The 19,318-nt window shown below is 38.2% G+C and overlaps 2 protein-coding genes across 3 annotated transcripts; one reads left to right on the plus strand and one right to left on the minus strand.

The window, feature by feature from the left end:
• Positions 1 to 3,934: 3,934 nt before the first annotated feature.
• Positions 3,935 to 7,320, minus strand: LOC146307772 (uncharacterized). Of its 2 annotated transcripts, none has more exons than XM_084747585.1 (4): positions 7,195 to 7,320; positions 6,051 to 6,171; positions 5,696 to 5,773; positions 3,935 to 4,335 (listed from the first exon to the last, which is right to left on the minus strand). In XM_084747585.1, exons 1-4 carry the CDS (start codon positions 7,256 to 7,258, stop codon positions 4,251 to 4,253), a joined length of 348 nt encoding a protein of 115 aa, XP_084603711.1. In that variant the 5' UTR covers positions 7,259 to 7,320; the 3' UTR covers positions 3,935 to 4,250. The 2 variants fall into 2 exon arrangements, with proteins under 2 accessions (XP_084603711.1, XP_084603710.1); XM_084747584.1 differs by having other exon boundaries at positions 3,935 to 4,338.
• Positions 7,321 to 15,416: 8,096 nt separating this feature from the next.
• ccl20b (chemokine (C-C motif) ligand 20b) lies at positions 15,417 to 19,276 on the plus strand. The gene is made up of 4 exons (XM_084747161.1): positions 15,417 to 15,574; positions 15,816 to 15,918; positions 17,376 to 17,450; positions 18,184 to 19,276. The coding sequence occupies exons 1-4, from the start codon at positions 15,493 to 15,495 to the stop codon at positions 18,248 to 18,250; spliced, it is 327 nt and encodes a 108-aa protein (XP_084603287.1). The 5' UTR covers positions 15,417 to 15,492; the 3' UTR covers positions 18,251 to 19,276.
• Positions 19,277 to 19,318: the final 42 nt, after the last annotated feature.

The raw sequence follows: 19,318 nt of genomic DNA on the forward strand, positions 1-19,318 counted from the left end.
TGAAGGTGTCAGTGAGGACTAAACATGGCCAATTATGTTTTTTAATACGGACTTTGAGCATTTAACGAGTTGTAGATTATATCCTGAAATTTTACATGGATTTTGATTGGCTGTCAAATCTCTCTTAAAGTGATGCTTTTGTTGTTTTATTTGTGGTGTGGAATCCACTCGAGTTATAAGGATTATTAAAACTAAATATTCAGAGTAATTCATAGTTACTGTCCTCGGTGTGGACGGCCTTTTCCTCCTTAATGATTGATCTGAGTGACTTCCTCTTGTTCTTCCCTTCCTCATACTGAGCATACAGCAGGTATATGTCACATTCCTTTGATCAGAATGATTACAACCTGTGTAGGGTGAAACTGAGTGATGTAAAAGTGTCTCCGCCAAATCAGAACAGCTCGTGGCATCATGCCCAAAATTTGTTGCGTCACATGTTGCACGTAAAAACAATTACTAAAACGATGATAATGATAAACTGTCGGACCCGACCAGTCAACACGTATACGTCTGTGGCAAAGACTTTATCACTGGTGAGATAAAGATGTTACTGAGTGAATAACATATATGCCGATTGTGTATCTGGATGGAATCGAATCAGGAAAGAGTCTCACTGATGAAGTAAATAAAGTTTTTGCTGTGAAAAATGATGGTCCTGCCATAAAACTCCTGTTTTTAGAAAGGAGTTTGGTTTAACAGTCTGTCCCCTCGAAAGACGACCAGGAGCAGAGGAGGATCCAATGTGAATAATCCTAATAATGAACCTTGTAAACAGCATAAAGTAACAAATGAAGTGTGGTTGAAACAACAAAGTAAAGAACAGCTGGACAACTAATAAACCTAATAGAGAAAATAAAATAGTTAAAGCTGCAACAATTAATGGAGCATTTTGAGTCATCTGAGTTAAAAAAAAGTCAAAATTCTTTGATTTCAGCTTCTTAAATGTGAATATTTCCTGGTTTCTTCACTCCTCTTTGATAGTAAATTGAATATATTTGCGTCATCGAGGACTTTTGGAAACAATGATCAACATTTTAAAGGCAGACATGGAGAAAATAATCAACCAATTAATCAACTATGAAAATAATAATTTGTTGCAGCCCTAGAATATTCTGTTTTATAAATTTTATAAAGCCAAATCAAGACCACGTGTATGACCTACTTGCCAATCTTCCTTTTGGGTCTGTTCCCTTGTTTTCACATCAAATTCAGGAAGCAGAAGAGAAATGTTTCAAAAAACTCTAGTTTCAGGTTGAATATTGCAAATATTTACTGGACACTATTCCAAAACCGTGCAAAGATAATTTTACATATAGAACTGGAGTCTCGTTAAATATAAATTTCAGCTGAACGCCAAATAATGCCTTAATTTTTGTAACGTTGTTAACATAATGAAGCCACATTGATTCGATTTATGGAAACGTGCACACACGTCTTCACTGCCTTTACATTTGTACGCATGTTATTTATTAGTTGTGTAAGATTTCCTTTGTTATCTTGAATGAAATAGCGTTTCTCCTCTGTGTGAACCTTTATTTAAATGTTTTTTTTATTCCAGCTGTTACATGTACGTGCTCGTCTATTTCACGATTGCTTTAAAACTGCAATAAACCTGCAAATAATCAAAGTGTTGCCCACTTTGCTTTGATGTTGTCCCTAAATAGATATTTAAAGTACCCTTAAGGACAAGGCAAAGGCTTTTAAATAGTCTCACAGAGATATTAAAGTGATCTTAGACTGTAGTATCTTGCTGGTAGTTTACACAAAACTCCAGTCACTGCTGTTCTTTGCCAGGTTGCTTGTGTGTTTAAGCTCATTCCTGTATTGCGTGCCATTGTTTCATCTTTTACCTGCCTGAAACCTGTTTGTCTGTCGGTGTGTGTGGCCTCCTACCTGCCTGTTATTTTTTCTCTTTGGGTTTTATTGCCTCACCTGACTGCCTGCCAAATATAACTGTGAGCCCATTTTCCACCATGGAGCTAAGTGAATTACCTGTTGCAGGTATCCTAACAGTTAGCCTTCAAATAGCACATTCCAGTGTTAGATTAATAATAATGTGGTGGGGTTTTTTTGTATACCTTTTATGTTTTTTTTTAAATGGTTTGGTTTACCCAAAGTAAAGAGGCTACAGACATGCTATGCTCTGAGAGGCTATACACAATGCTAATTACATGCTAAAATGCTCCTTGCAATAATGCTAAAAATACTGATGTCAAGCAGGTTTACATCATGCGTCATCCAGCCCGAGTTGGCAAGGCCATGCATCCCTCAGGGGGAGAAACTCACTGTTTCATATAATGAGAGCAATAGGAAAATACTGAAAAGCTGCTGTGTAACAGCTCGTGAAATCAATAAATGTTCAAAACTAAATCTTGATGATGGTTAAAATAGGTTGCTAGAGGACTTGTAAAAGTGACATATAGTCACATCTTAAGTTATCTTATGCTAGCAAAATGCTAGCTAACTAGCTAGCTAATCTACATTAGTTAGCTAGCATTTTGCTAACATTAGCTAACTTAAGAAGTGATTATATGTCATTTTTCAGGTTCCTTGGCAATCCATTTGATGATTGTTGAGCTATTTCAGTTTAGACCAGAACCCTGAATGAACTCTCATTAAAGTTCACTGGCTTACATAATTATTTTTTCCATAACTGTTTTTACAAACTGAATTTTCCATGTTGATTGTGATCCCAACGGGCGCCCAAGTCTCCAGCCTCACCTGGAAACTTGGCCAGCTCCACCTGGAAACTTAGGCACCCGTCGGTCTAGTAGTGAAATGAACAGACGTTAATCCTGACTGAGTTATCATGTCTGGCAGCACGTTCACACATACCAACCCAGCAGGTTTCTTCATACCAAAGGAACAAGGAAAGCTGCAAAATAGTTTGCCAGATGTTTTTCTTCCTGTTCTGTAGAAGACAGTTTGGTCAGTTTGGTTACCTTGAGCCCTGTTCTAATCTTTCCTGCAGCTTTGGATAGTCCTTCACAACAACCGAGTTCAGTGTTAACCATATCAGCGTGGAAAGAACCTACATTACCTGTGTGCATTCTTTTACTTGTCATTTGGCTGAACTATCACCCAGTTTAGTTTCCTGTGTGTGTGTGTGTGTATGTCTGTGTGTGGCTGCTCTACTGGCAGAAAGATCCTGCCAAAAAAACCTGTGGTCACAATAGAGCTGTGTTGAAACATGGGGTTAGTTCACAGTGAACTAAAATGCAAAATAATTCATGGCACAATTCAAACGGGACCAAAACATCATTTGACTACATTTTATACATCATACGTTCATGGGTTGGACCTTCGTCGTGACACTGTCGCCTCTTCATTTAGTATCCTGGCCCCTTGCCATTTTTTTTCAGTAGCCTATACAATCATTTTCTTTTCTATAAATAAAATGTTATTATTAGAAATATTATAAAATCTGATTTTAAAGTTGTAGTGTGGCAACACCCACGTGTGGTCAAGCCTGAATCTTTGCAGGCCACACAAAGATTCTGTCATAACAAACCATGTCAATGGACGAATCTGGTGACCACTTCGTGGGTTCCGCCATATAGTGGCGGATGCATACAGGAAGTCCACTACATCAGCAATAGTGCAACTTTTTCTAAAACCCTCCCTTCTATAACACGTGCCCTGATCTCTTCCATTGTGACAAAAACATCAAAAAGAAGAAGAGAGAAGAATAACAGAGAAGAGAAAACACAGACCACCTCTGCCACTTTTAAGTTCTATGTACTATTTATTAAAATATATATATGAGTTCTCATTTTTCATCAGGTATTCAAGATTTTCAGGATATTTGTGACACCGTTATGACACATCATGGTCCTCTATACACTCAGCCCCACTTTTATCAGCTGCAACATTACAGTGATGTACGCAATAATACATAATTATAATCCAATATACATTGCTATTCTAATGATTTCTAATGGGCCACTCTGCATTTAAATTTACTTTTACATTTTTGTACTAATTTCCAAATGTACTCATTTAATTTAGTACTTTAACTGAATATTTTTACACTATGGTACTGCTACTTCAGTAAAAGAGTATTTTTCCACTAGTTTATTGTACACATTGGGGCTTTTCATTGTGTATTACTGTATGCTGTAAAAAAAAAAAAAAAAAGTTTGGCTCAAAACCCTAAAATCTCACGACTGTTGACACTGATACTTGGAGAGTCTATTTGGAAAGCGTCTCAATTTCGTAACAGAAGTAATTACTGCCGACAGACTGGTTGTCTACAGTTTGTGGTGAGGATGATCCCTGGTCTTCCTCCTCTGTAGGCGTCTGGGGTTTCTCTCTGCCTCATGGGCTTTTCTGTTGCTGCTGAATAGAAAAACAAGAAATGGGAGAGACTGCATGTTCACACTGACATGGTTTTTAGATCAAATGACATATCAGCTTGTGGTATCTTACACAGAATTCCTTTGTGTATTTATGAAGATGTGTATCAGGTGAGAATAATAAACAATAGACAATGAAAATATATTTTTATAACCTTGTTGAACTTTGTGTGTGTGTGGGTTAGTGGGTGAAACCACAGGACACCACTATTTTACATGTAACTAACTTTCCTGTAGATAGATTAGGTTTTGTTTAAAATAAAATACCGCTTAAATTTTAGTGGTTTCATTTGTTTTATTTATTTCTTTTATTTTAAGGATTATGACTGAACTTCACCAGACTGTAACTGACACTTCGCTAATGAAGCCTCACTTAACTTTTTGCCCATTAGCTACTCCAGCTATTCTGTGCAAATATGGCATATATGCAATAAGAAACGCTCAGAATTCTTCATAATTTTCAAAACAACTATTTGTTTTTGGCTGAATTTTTAACGTCTCCAGGTGATGATTGTATATACCAGCTAGCTGGTTATTACAGATGCAGTTTAGCTAATTATGCTAACGTAAACTCAATGAGTGTGTATATACAACAAAATACAACAAAACCTTGTTAAAAGTGTCTTTAATGTGCGCTAAATGTCCCTTGCAAAAAGCTCTTAGCTAAGCCTCACTTACGTTAATTGCTATTCCAGCTATTCTGTTCATGAATGTCACATATTCAGCTTATAATAATGAATGCTCTAATTTTTTTGGATTTTTTTTTAAACTGGTCCAACAGCTGCTATGTGCCCATCTACACCTCTGTGTTTGGTTTGCCTCCAGCTAACTGTTAAGTGCCAGTCAGGAAAAGAGCTTGTTTCTTGTTTTTCCCTCCTGTCTGCAGCCCCCCGCCTACCCTCTTGTCTCCAGGTGATAATGGACAGGCTCCTCATTGGTCCCCTAAGCTTGGAGCTGTCCACTGGCTGACATGGGAGGGTCATCAGCTGATTGAGTTCACCTGGGCCTCTGAGCTTAAAAGCTGGGCCCTTTGCTCACTCTGTCTCTCCCTTCCTCCAGCTGGCATCCACCTTGTGGTCTTTTTTGGTTTGTGTTATGATCTGTGTTAGCTTTAGGTTAATAAATTATTCTTGTTTTTACATTAACCGCTTGTGTGGACTCCCCTTCTTGTTGCATTCCTTAAGCCAGTTTGTAACACTAATGAAAAACTCCAACGGACCCTCTGGTGCACAGATACAGTTGTTACTATGATTGCACAAAATGGAAAGTTGTGGTAGTAAAAGACTGCTGTGCATTGTTATTTAACCGTGTGTTTGTGTGTGTGTCCATGTGTATGTTACCACAAAACTGCAAGAAGTTTCTGCATCTTGTTAGGTGTCGGGTTTACACACACTCGGCGATGTTTCCACTTCAGTACGCTTGAAAAGAAACAATATTACAGAATATTTTGAGAGTGAGTCAACTTTAGTGTCTGTCATTGGTTCATGCGAAAAAGAGAAGCAAATTCTGGGAAGTAATGATGGGAAATTAGAAACAAACTGGAAAATGGGTCATTCCGAAAGGAAGCTCAGGAGATAAAGGGGGAAAAAAACAAAGGAAAGCCAAGTTCAGCAAGAGCAAGAGATCATACTGTATATCATATGCACAACAAAACATTGAAGGAAAGACAGAACAAAGCAGGGAACATAATCTTACACAGCATTAAAGCTGCACCCCTCTTTGATGTCCTGCAACCTGCACTGCACCGCCCCTCCGCTTTTTACAATGGATTTCACAGCATGGACTTTGGAGAAAGATGTACAGCAACCGTTACGCCCTGCAAGAACACAAACACACAACACACCGGCAGAGTGGTTATTTGATATGAAAATCACACCTTCGCACGTAACTTCCCCATACTTCAGATAACATCTCGAGGGCTGTTGGCTCATACAGCTTCAGTGAGGTTTAGTTTCCTTCAAATGTGGTTTATGTCGCATGTTGTCAGGGCCTTCCTGTGCTTTTTTTGGACAACACACTAATAAATTGTAAGTGATATGAAGAATCGTGTGGCTCTTTATCAGAGACACAAGACAGACTACACCTTGCCAAGATCAGCTTTCACCATTCAGCATCTGCATTTTGCATTAGACCAATCAGCAAACCCTAACCTCACGGAAAATGCTATTTTTAAGTAGAAGATAATATTTAAAAAATGAAGCACAACTATATGAAATGCTTTTGATCTCAAAAAAGTCCACTCAAAATGTATTTTGAGCCTGCATTGATTCTTTTTTACCACCTGGGGGCAGAGTGGCAACCCAGAAGTCAGATGCAAAAGGCATTTTCAGTCACAGCCTGACTACAACTTTTTATTCAAAGGTCAGTATAGTCTGTGTTTAATTCTAAAATAGTTTCTAAATTATTTTCACCAAAAACATCATCTGTTGTAAGGCACAGCTTGTCAACCAATCAAATTTAGGCCATTAGATGAACGCTGGCTCGGCACATATACATCCTGTTATGGGGTAAAAACGCCACACCTTGTTTGCATTTCTTTAAACCAGTCATGATCCTCTTTATGATGAAAAGAGTCACGATGAAGTAGAGAAATTAATCATCTACATTCTTCTTACAGTTGCATCCCAAGCAAATGCCTGTTGAGCCAATCATTAACTCTCTCTGTCTGCAAAACAACCAGATCTACTCAAATTTAGTGTGCAGTTTGGAAAAGACATTCAATGCAACATAACCACACTGAGCAGATGAATCAGGGTAGTTTACTGTGCAGTAAAATACGAGCTGCAATCAAAAAGACTCTGAACATCCATCATGATCAGTTCTGCAAACAGTGACTTACCTGCTGCCTGAGCCGTGACGTCCAGCCACAGAAGCGCCAGCGTAAGAACAGAAAGGAGACTCATTTCACCAGAGATGAGAAGTTTTATAAGTCGTTGAAGGAGTTACAGAGATGTGTGTGTGTGTGTGTGTGTGTGTGAAAGTGAAGCAGCAGCTGAGTGTTGTTCCTTCTGGGATTCACTGCTGGGAACAGAAATCTGGGAGGGAGGGAGGGTTTAACATGTCCTTAGTGTGTGAGTGTGTATTAACTTACCTTATACAAAACAACAGGTGCTTTATGTTAATCTGACTGCATATTTTTCATTGTATAGAAATGTTGACTCTTTTGTGTCTGTGTGGACTGAGCAGGTTAAATTACCTCCACACACTCTTAGAAAATAAAGGTGATAACTAGAGCCATGAAGGGTTCTTCCGCTTGTCCCCATGGGAGAGGCCTTTTCAACCTGGAACCCTTTCAGAGAGTTCTACCCAGAACCCTAAATAGAGGGTTATACCTTGAACCATCTGTGAAAGGTTTTACCCAGAACTCCTAATGAATGAACACTGTCTTAGGTTCTTTCCAGAAGTGTTCCACCTTCTAAAGGTGTGAACCAAGAAGGTTTTTCTCTAGAACACACTCAAGGAACACACCACACAACAACACAACACACCAGGAATCTTTTTATATTCCAAGGTTTGATGTAGAACATACTCAGTAGGTTCTTCAGTGAACCTTTTTATATTTCAACAGTTTCATCTAAATACCAAACAGAGGTTCTCCCAAGAGCCACTTTCTATTCCAAAGGTTCCAAAGCACACTCAAGATGTTCTACCGGGAACCTTTTTATATTCCAAGGGGTTTTGTCTGGAACCCATCAAAGGGGTTCTGTTGACAAACTTTTTACATTCCAAGTTTTTTTTTTTTCTAGAACACAAGCAGGGAGTTCTACTGGGAAACTTTTAGTATTCCAAGCGGGTTTATCTAGAACACACTCAAGAGGTTCCACTTGGAACCTTTTTATATTTCAAGGTGTTTATCTAGAACACACTTGAGGGTTCTACCAAGAACCTTTTTATCTGGAACATGATCAATGGGTTCTACTGGGAACCTTTTGATATTTCAAGGGCTTTATTTCAAACACACCCAGGAGAACCCTTTTATATATTACATTATATTTATGTAGAGCACGATTAGGATGTTTTCTAGATAAAACCTTTGGAATAGAAAAGGGCTCTTGGTAGAACCTGCTGTTTGGTATCTAACATACAAAGGTTCTCTGAGGAACCTCTTGGTTGTGTTCTGGAGAAAACCTAATTATATATTTATATACTCCTTGTTTCTAAAAGTGCAGCATCCCTGAGAGTGATTACGTTTTATTTTGATGCAGTCACAAAACAATTATTTCAAACAGCCAAACAGAAACTGCACACAAGACCGTGTTTTATATCACTCGCTTGCTGTTCCTTCTCTCTCGGCCAAGTTCATTTTTCCAGTTTTGGCACCTGGAGTTGTTTACAGCTCAGTAACCTTGTAACCTGAGATTAAAGCTTCTACGTCAAAGCTTTTATTTATCTGTGATAAACTGTAGTAAAACCTGTAGAGATCAAAGTGGGAAGAGCTTCTTTCTTGGATGATGTGTTGTACTTTAGCAGCTTTGGTTCGTTAAAGTGTCAAATCACTTTATTGTATAGTAATGTTCACTTCCACCTGTCCTTAGTGTGTGAGTGTGTATTAACTTACCTTATACAAAACAACAGGTGCTTTATGTTAATCTGACTGCATATTTTTCATTGTATAGAAATGTTGACGCTTTTGTGTCTGTATGGACTGAGCAGGTTAAATTACCTCCACACACTCTTAGAAAATAAAGGTGATAACTAGAACCATAAAGGGTTCTTTGGCTTGTCCCCACAGGAGAATGGTTTTCCATCTGGAACCTTTTCAGAGAGTTCTACACAAATAGAGGTTTATACCTTGAACCATCTGTGAAAGGTTTCACCCAAAACCCCTTATTAAAAGTTCTGCAGAGAACCCTTCTATGGTGTAATGGCTCCACCCAGAACCCTCTCAGGGGTTCTATCCAGAAGTGTTCCACCCTCTAAAGGTGTAAATAAAAACCCACCCAGGGCCACCCAGGGGGTTCTACTGAGAACCCTTTTATATTTCAAGGGTTTTATGTAGATCACACTGAGAGTAATTCTTAAACAAAAAAGACAGGAACAGTCTGAGATTCAAAATGAGTAGGATCATTTAATGAAAATCTTGCATGCAAAGGTACAGGTTACATACAGGAGTCACACACTCAAGGAGTTCTACCAGGAACATTTTTAATATTCCAAAGGTTTCATCTAAAACAGTGTTCCCTAACCCTGGTCCTCAGGGCCCACTGTCCTGCATATTTTAGATGTTTCCCTGCTCCAACACAGCTGATTCACATGATCAGCTCGTTATCAAGCCTCTGCAGAAGCCTGACAACAACCTGATCATTTGAATCAGGTGTGTTGGAGCAGGGAAATATCTAAAACATGCAGGACAGTGGGCCCTGAGGACCAGGGTTGGGGAACACTGATCTAAAACACAGTATAGGTTTTACCAAAAAACCTTTTATATTTCACCAGTTTTATCTAGAACACACCCAGGAGGTTCTACAAAGAACCCTTTTATACTTTACACTCTGTGGGCTCTTCCAAGAACCCTTTCATTTTCCAAGGGTTTTACAAAGAACACACTCAATAGGTTCTACCAAAAGCCATTTTTATTTCAAGGATTTTATCTAGAACACACCCAGGAGGCGCTACAGAAAACCCTCTTATATTTCAAGGGTTTCATCTAGATACCAACCAGGAGATTCTGGCAACATGAAAGCAACTCTACAACTTCTAATATCCTTCATACATTTTGTTAGTATGGATGAGAAATAAATCTTAACTTGCAGATTCCCTGGTGTGTGACCTACAGAACAGAAGCAGCCTGTAGTATCAAGCTCACTGTGAAAACTTCCTCTCCTGATAAGATTGACCTGTCAACTGCAGATAATGTTACAGGCACTGTTGAATGAAAACCTTGAGTCTGCATAGCGTGTTCTGCTCAGGTGTTCGTGCAAACATTTACTCAAGATAGTAGCAAATTTCCCACAGGCGTGTGTGCAAACCACAAAATGACACGAACACGAGATTAACTGAGGGTGTGTTTTACAGTCGCTGCACCACAGCGCTGTGATCTGAGTCTTTTGTGACAACGAGGAAATAGCAGTTTAGATCTCTGAAATGTAAATACAGGTCCACATTCCTGGACAGTCCTACTCGGCCTAATCTGTTGCTATTTTAAGCACCTGTGCTATTTTTAGCTCGTTGCACCTGCGGTCTAAAAATAGATTTTGATTTCAGCGTGACCTCATGTCGAGTTCAGATAAGAACAGGTGAGAATGTTCTCTGGAATTTGTACAGCTTTTTCTTCTTACTGACTCTTGCTGACTTTGTAGCAGGAATGAAGCCTGCAGGTCAATGAAAACACTAAAAAGGCTGACCTGCTGCTTCAAAACATCTACTGTTGCCGTGGTAATCAGTTTCCCAATCAGTTTTTGTTGACGAGGGGAAGGAGATGTTGTGGCAAAATACTGATAAAAAGTGAGAAGCTCCTCTCATAACCTGTGCACAATAAAAATCAAGAGCGTGCAGAAAAGCAGCTGGATTTGCAAGATGACGCAAGAATCTATCTCGCTGGGCTTGAAGTAAGCCGTTTGTGTCTGCAGCCAGTCAGCGTCCTAAGAGGGACTACTGGCAGCTGATGACGGCGAGAGGTGTCCCTAGAGGTGACTCGTCTCGAACAAACAATAACAGCTCCTGAAGAGGTTAGCATAGATACTGCGATAGCATCAGTTATATCAGAACTGGAGAGTATTTCGTCATTGAAAGACTAGCAAAGAACGGCGCTGAAGGCTTATCTTGATGGAAAACACTGTTTGCTCTTTTGTCTGATGGGTTTCAGCAAGAGTTTGATCTGATTGTTGAAGTTACTTAGTTGTTTGAAAGTGCCTGCCCTTTTCCAAACAGTTTCTACAGACGACTTCTCACGTGGTTCTGTTTAACAAACTATCGTGGCGTTTCAGGTTACAAAAACAAACCACACCTTACATGTGAACAAGAGTTTGATATACGATACAAGAAATGAGATTAATATTTCTACAGTGGGGGAACTTGCAGTTTCACAACAGCAAAGTGATGGCAAAAATATAACGAAGCATCAATTAAATATAATAAATAATAAACAAGTAAACAAGCAATATAACAAGAGGAAGTATGACAGATTGGAGCATTACAGACAAATGAAATATATAACAATAAACAAACTCAGCAGCTGAATTTACAGCATTGCACAAAGAAAATGTTGATGTTGCACAGTTTTAAACTGAAACAACACCTGAAGCAATGTTCATACTGTCTGATGGTGTATACTCTTCATAAAGTTTCTTACCATTAACCCAGATTTATTTTCTTCTGCCATGTTTCCTCGTTTACGTCGTTAACAACTTGACTCGTAATATATTTCCAGTCCAGAACAAATTTTTCTGATCAAGGTAGGCTTAAAGTTCTGCTAAAAGCCAAATGTTTGTGAGGAGGGAACATTCAGTTATTTAGCAAATGTCCAATAAATAACAAGTAATGGGCAAATATATTTGCAGTTGCCTGTTGCTGGGCTGACGGTGGTTGGTTTGTTTGCTTTCAGTGAGTCTCAACGGAGAAAAAAAAGACCATGTGCAAACTTGTACGGTTTCGCAATCCGTGCACATGAATTTGTAATTTGATTCCGTGTGAACAGAAATGAGTCTTCCAGTGTATGCTGCTCAGCTGTTTATAACTGTCAATTATCTGTCAATCTAAAACTAACCCTGTTATCTTGAAAACAAATTTTATGATTTCTTACAGTATATATAGTACAGATTGACCAGTTTTAGACAATTTAGACCTTTCAGGCTTTTTTAGACAACAACACATATTCATATTCCTGAAAGTAATGTATCAGGAAAAGTATCGCTGTTAAATTAGTATCAAAACTCAGGCATTGCTCTGACAATAGCATGAATACATGTAAAATACTGACTTCCTGATCACAGACCGCATAATAAACAAACATGAACAATAAAACTGTGAAATGTGATGCAGAGATATTTTTAGAAAAGGCCAAAGTCCACAGACATCGTGACTCTCACCTCCTTATCTCTGCTGCCATCATCATGAAAGCAGATAATGCAGATTATCTCCCTCTGCTGTCATTTTATGACAGAAGCTAACCTACTGTATCTCTTTCAAGCTTCGTCAGCAGCGCTCTCATAAATCGGTGCTACGACACAAATTCTTTTCATGAGATCACAAACAATGAAAACGCACCTATCCGGTAATGACATGATTGTAACAACCAACCTAACTTAATGACAGGTATCTTAATTGTTCCTGGGTGAGTAACAGTTTAAACAGGTGTATTTAATGGTGGTGACATCACTGCAGCTCCTCAGTAAACATCAGGGTTGGATCAGAGCTCCTCGTTGATCTACTTATCCCACACGCCTCAAATACAGTAGCTTGGTCAGTGCTGTGTATTCATATCAGAATAAACAACTAAACATTTAAACCTGGAACAAACTCTAACAAGTCTGCTGAGAAGGAAGAAGTCTTAAACATGGTCTTAGGTGTGACAACAGCGAGAAATATCAAAGGAAGCAACGTGTCTTGAAGAGGGTGGTGTAGATACTGTGATAGTATCTGTTCCATCAGAACTTGAGAGTGTTTCATCGTTGAAAGAAGAGCAAAGAATAAAAAATATGTTTACGCTCTTCTCTCGACTGGCTACGCCTCAAGAATTTGATCTGATTAGCTGAGGTTAGCCCGTATTAGATGTATGGTAAGATAAGATACTCCTTGATTAGTCTCACAACAGGTAACCAGGCAAAACAAAATAGGAGGTGATGTTAAAAACAGGAACAGCGACGTGACAGACAGATGGTTCATCCAAGCACCTGCTAAGTGTTTTTTGAAAGTGCCTGCCCTTTTCCAAACAATGTCTAAGGACTGAGAACTCCCCAGATGTTCCTGTGTAACAAACCATTGTGTTGTGTCAGGTTAGGTCAGAGATTCCTGAACTTTTTCTGACAGGCCCCTCTTCAGAAGCCAAAAAAAACATGTCTCACATTTTTTAATCAATCATTAACAATAATTGGGGAAGCAACTGATCAAGAAGGAATCAAGTTGAATTTTAGTGAACAAAGGTTAATATGACAGCATCAGCAAACTCCTGTCTTTTCCCTACATAAATCATATTCAACTTTGTCATTTCACTCTATAATTATTAATTTGTAGAATTTCTTCTGTAGACTTTTTTATGTATTTTGTGACCCAAATAAAACCTCCTGCGACCGGACTGTTGTAAATAATGGACCATTGGTTGGGTGGTTAGGACTGAGTAACTGTACAAGGATTTGAACTTTGTAATGTGTGTTTACCGAGGTGGATTTTTTTTCCCTCTTAGCAACTACATCCTTTGACGCCATGAGAATGGAATTTCATCATTGTAAGAAAGAATGTGTGTGGGGGTGGTAGTGAGTTGGTATGTTAATCATCTTTCCAAGAAAAGTGAAACTCATCAAATCAACAAAATATCTGAGGATCAGAGGGGTCAGGTAACCTTGATACGACAGTAGTGACGACTCTGTGTGAGACTTTTAATATAAGTAATGAAAGAGCAGTGTGGAAAATACTGTTACGTAGAACTGCAGCAATCAGCTCTGCGCCTGTGACTGGTATGAGAAGTGATAAGACTGTTTAAACAGCGAGGAAGTTTATCTTTGAAGTATGCAGCTCACAAACCGGAACCTTTTGTTATAGAAAGTCCCTCAGCGTCTTCATCAATAGTTTATTTTTGTTGGCAGCCGTGTGATGGGTCACTTTGGTCTGATACTTCAGCAATTCACACCATCATTAATAGTCAGATGCGTGTTTTGTTTTTTCTTAGGACCATCACACCTGGAAGCAGAGAAGAGTGATAAAAATGGAGGGCGGTGTGATGCGCTGTCAACCACCAGGTGCACCCTCAGTACGCACAGAGCAGGTGACGCTTGCTTGTTGTTTGTGCTTGTTTTTGTCACTGACAGGCTCAGATTGTTACTCAGACAGCGTTATGGAAAGGATCGTGACAGTGAGAGACCTTATTTTAAAGTGTAAGATACAGAATCCTTTTGCATCAGCCTTATTCAGACTAGAAAATTAGAAAATTAGAAAATAAATAAAACTCACCCGAGATGTCTTGGTTTGTCATTCTACTGTCCCAGCACACTGTGGTTTCCTTAATTCACAGCGCAAAAGAGCACAGAGCATGCGGCGCAGGTCTGCTGATTTTATAACTGAACTACAGGAGGACGCACTTTCAATTTCTCTGATTGTGTGAAAATCTGATACTTTTATTATTAAAATGCAGTTTTCTGGTAAAACATACTCATGTAGGCTCATGCAGTTTGGCACACTGCACTGTAAAAAAAAAGGACAAATTGTCAAATATTCATGTAGGACAGCTAAATCTGATTTGAGTAAGGAAAAAAATCTTAGTTGGTTACAGATATAATTGGAATATAGACCTCAAAAAGCGCATGTATCAGGCAAATAATATGGGCCCTAAAATGGAGCCTTGGGGTGCTCCACAGGTGCTGGGGGCAGATGAGGATAAGAGGTTACCAGTCTGAGCAGAAAAACTGAGTTAAATTGTAGGCAAACCACTGGAGGGCATTGGCACAGGAAGGGAAGGCTGCTTAATGTTTTACTGTGTTCATCAACTAGTCTAAAGCTGTGTCTTAGCAGATAGTACAGTTGATTTTAAGAGCTTTTTCACTTTAAAAAGATGCTGTGGGAGCAGTGAGATGTGAGCCTGTCAGCTAAAGTATGAGCTAAAGGCGAGTGGAGCTGCAGATTCAAACCTTTCAAATTGTCATACTGTTTGTCATTTCATGGAAAAATATAAATCTGACTTGAGGCCAAGTCACAACGGCTGGCTGCAGCTTGAAATCTTATATAAGAAACACCTGACCTGCAACTCGATACATGTCATTTTCCAACACACTTCCCAGTCACACCTGAAGGTTGCACCTTGTTCTTGTCTTGGCTCATTTCCAGAGTCTAAACAATCCCACATGGCATTACACAATCATGTCGGGCACGGGAAAACCCCACAGACGCCCTACTTAAGCCGCAGCGCGAGGAAGCATCTGTCACACTTTCACTGAATACCTTCAGGCGCTTTAGAGCCTCACACCAGCAAACACACCACTGCGGAACCATGGCAAGCTGCAAAGTTTGTCTCCTGGCACTTTTTTGCTCCATCGTCATCCTCTCACACTTTATCGGCAGCACAGAGTCAGGTGAGTCCTTCAGCTACTACTTCTACAATACGTTAAATGTAGTTTTATTTAGGAGAGGATAAGGAAGGAAGGAGTTCTGTTTTGTCTTTTACTTTACATTATTGTAGAACATGAAGTATCTGTAAATCTTATTAACACTGCAGTAAAATAAAATCTTTGTGTTGAAAAAGGGCAGTCTGTTTTGGTTGAATGCTGTGTTTCCAGCATCTGAATGAAAAGGTTGTCCATGCTGTGTTTGCAGCGAGCTGCTGCGTGACGTACGCCAGGCGTCGGTTTTCATGCACTCGGCTTCTGGGCTACACCATCCAGACCATCAACGCTTCCTGCGACATCAACGCCATCATGTGAGTTCACAGCTCGGATACAATGCAGCGAGTTAGGATGACATGACAAGGAGTCATGCAGTTACATTCATAATTATATTGTCATTATCAATCAATATGCAGACAATTTCAACTATTAATTGTTTGGTTTGTAAAACAGGGAAAGTGGAAGTGTTCAGTTTGCTGTCATGTAAATTCACACAAACTGAAAACCTTTTACAGTAACAACAATTATTAAAATAGTTGCTGCTTAATTTTCTTTCAACAGAAGAATCAATTAATTGACTTATCATTGTGGCTCCATTTAGAATTTATAAGAATATAAGTTAAAGTTTATCATAATCAGTATAAAAATGGTATTGGACCATTTCTATAACTTATGATTTATCAAAACAAATATTCATAAAATATCCGTAAAATAGAAATGTGTGTTCAGTAAAGTAATTAAAGTTTAAGTGGCTGAAATAATGTAGAAAACAGGCCAAAACAAGAGGTAAAAAAACCACAGGGTGTAATACAGGAAAGAGAGGGATTTTATATCATATTTATTAATTTAAAGGAGAAGTATGTAATATATTTACTGTACTTGATCATAAAGTGACCATGATGTGTTGTATGAGATTAAGAAAACAGTTGAAAGTTGAAATACTGGCTTCTGACAGGAAAGCTACAGCCAGCATGTTCTCCATTGAAATAACAGTTAAACTGAGTAAAATGTTAATAGAGTTTGGCAGGCAGAAGGCAGGCAGCCACTGAACTCCAACTCCAGTGTATATTTTCAGGGCAGTGGGTTTTTGTTTTCAGGACAACAAGCTTAACTTTACATTGACAGACAATCGACAGTTAAGATAAACAGCTGATCAACTTAAAGCGTCGGGCTCGTTGGAGCTGGAGTTCAGTGAATGGCTGCCTGCCTTAGTGCCTGCCAAACTCCATTTATATATTTGCTCAGTTTAACAGTTAGGGACATTTACTCCTTCTGAAAGATTATGAATGTATTTTATTTTATGAATGATTTCTTTCAACTCATAAACAAACACTAACTCATTCGGCAAACATTCAGCATTAATTTGAATTTAGGTACCAAGAAAAAAAAAAAAGAAAAATTATTCCAGTCTTCAGAATTGAAATTTCAGAGGAGAATATGCTGCCCTTAGGGTTGTTGTCAGAGAAGTCTGCATTTCAGTGGCGTTTAATACAGTAAATATGTGACACTTTTCTTCTTTAAGTGCTCAAAAATGTTCTTTGACTTGAGTGGGTCAGCTTGTGTTTGTCTAAATTACACCACAGTGTCTCATAAGTTAAAGTCTAACCAACCATGATGTGTGGGGAGTTTCTGAGAGCAACTCTGCAAATAACTGGAGAAAGTTTGTGATTAATACACAAGCTGACTCACTAGAATGAGACGGTGGGGGGGAGACTGTGCATTCATGCGTCTCATTTCTGATCATCTCTTCACTGTTTCCTGGATCCCACAGCTTCCACATTCGAGGCAGGTTTTTGTGTGCTGATCCTGCAGCCCACTGGGCCAAGATGGGAAAAGACTGTGTTGAGTAAGTATCCTCCTGTTTCACTTGTGTATTTTTTATTATTATTTTATTTTTCATAATATTAATTTGGTACTTTAACTCAGTCATTCCCAAAGACTGGGTTGTGACCCACAGGCGAGTCGCAGGACATTTTATTTGGGTCACCAAATAAATAAAAGACTACGGAAGCAATTCAGCAAATTTAAGATTTATACCTGCAGTGTAACTCTTGAAAAGCATTTAAAATGCATATTTTGTTTTACTAATGAGAGGAAAGCCTGTTCATTCCACCCAAATGCACTTATTTTGTGTCATTTATGAAGGAGGCTAAAATTTCCTAAACTGTGAAAACGAAAAGTTGAAAAAACTCAAAATTTCAAGGCAACTTTCTGTCATAGATTTGAGTTTTTAGCCCAATTCAAATTTTGAAGTTTTGAAAATTTCAGATGATTTAATTTTTTTCTGTTGATAAACGTGAATCTGAGTTTTAGAAACACCTAAAAATTACTGAGCAAACTCAAACTCAATGTGAATGATGGTTAATATTTTAATATTTTCAATTAAAACCATTTAATCTTCAAGTGTCCAAATAAGTGAGAGTGAGTTGCCTTGAAATGTTTAACTTTTTATTTCAGATCTCTTTTCTTGATGAGAATAAATAAAACAACCTGAGACAACCTGTTAACTGAGCCCTAAATGCATTTATTTCTGATTTATAAGAGCCAAATTCATGTTTTGTTTCCATTTTTCTTTGCAGTGAGAGGAGGAGGCAGGCAGAGAAGCTCGTCAAACAGGAAATCCAAAACACCACCACATCAGCATAAACTCGACACCACAGATTATTTATCTCCTTCTGCATCCAAGACCCAGCAAAAAAATATTCATATTGTACTAACACTTACCCATCTACACTTAAATCCTTTTCAAATTACTCTAATGGGGACTATCATGTAATTTATGTTACATTTTCTTCTTATATTTGTTCTGTTTTATAAACAGGGATGTGTAGTATTCTTAATACGTGACAAACTATAAGCTGTGTTTTTAGCGCACCAACAGAAAAGTTTTTTGAAAAGTAAAGTTTTTAAACATTTTGTGTTGGTGTTTACCAGGTATGACTGTTTTGAGGTCAGAGAGATGTGTGTATTCTCCAAAGAAGTCATGATTGTAATTGATATTTTCAAATAATTTATTAAAACAGAAGTTTATAACACTATACATGTGTCTGTCACTGTGGGTTTCACTGCATTCACCAAGTTCTCACAAGTCATTTCAATACTTTTTTTCGGCTATAACATTATAAAAATACTTGAGATTAATACTTAAGCATTTGATTTTATCCATATAGATCAAGAAAGAACAATTCAAAAAACAAGATTGTCACAAAATTATACATCATATCTTGTGATCTCTAAGATTTCATCATACTTTTACAGTGATTTATCAATCAGTCAGAAAAAAAGGTTTAATTAGACTGCAAGATGAGCACTTTGAAATATGTAACAGACCAGCATCCTCGCGGTTCAGGAAAAAAAAATGTATACATGAGCATGAATTTTTCATCAGTCAGCACGTCTTTCAAAGTCATAAGGAAACATGTAACATGTAAAGATCAAGAGAGTAGAGGGAGGAGGAGTGGATGGATGGTGCAACTGTCAGGACTTTTTGGTTATTTTGACCCAAACTATGATCTTTTCTAAAACCTAAACAAGTAGTTTTGTTGCCCAGTTCCACCCAAGACCTTTATCTTGAAGTTGTGACTGGTCATTGTATATTTAATATCGTTAACAACGGTGGATAACACATTAGTTTGAAAGTCATGCTGAGTGTCATGGAAAAAAAAAATAAAAGTTTGTGAGTATATACATAAATCTATACATTTAGTTTTGTGA

This window comes from Lutjanus erythropterus, chromosome 21, assembly GCF_056507025.1.
Source record: "Lutjanus erythropterus isolate fLutEry1 chromosome 21, fLutEry1.hap2, whole genome shotgun sequence".
Lineage (NCBI taxonomy): Eukaryota > Metazoa > Chordata > Actinopteri > Lutjaniformes > Lutjanidae > Lutjanus > Lutjanus erythropterus.

What these genes read in the sequence shown, in the direction of transcription:
- ccl20b (XM_084747161.1), top strand. Translation starts at nt 15,493, where the DNA reads ATGGCAAGCTGCAAAGTTTGTCTCCTGGCACTTTTTTGCTCCATCGTC. An exon ending in TATCGGCAGCACAGAGTCAG is followed by an intron (nt 15,575 to 15,815) that starts GTGAGTCCTTCA and finishes CTGTGTTTGCAG; the next exon opens with CGAGCTGCTGCGTGACGTAC. An exon ending in ATGGGAAAAGACTGTGTTGA is followed by an intron (nt 17,451 to 18,183) that starts GTAAGTATCCTC and finishes TTTTCTTTGCAG; the next exon opens with TGAGAGGAGGAGGCAGGCAG.
- LOC146307772 (XM_084747584.1), bottom strand. Translation starts at nt 7,258, where the DNA reads ATGAGTCTCCTTTCTGTTCTTACGCTGGCGCTTCTGTGGCTGGACGTC. An exon ending in CGTCACGGCTCAGGCAGCAG is followed by an intron (nt 6,172 to 7,194) that starts GTAAGTCACTGT and finishes GTGTTCTTGCAG; the next exon opens with GGCGTAACGGTTGCTGTACA. An exon ending in GGGTGCAGCTTTAATGCTGT is followed by an intron (nt 5,774 to 6,050) that starts GTAAGATTATGT and finishes TTTCTTTTCAAG; the next exon opens with CGTACTGAAGTGGAAACATC.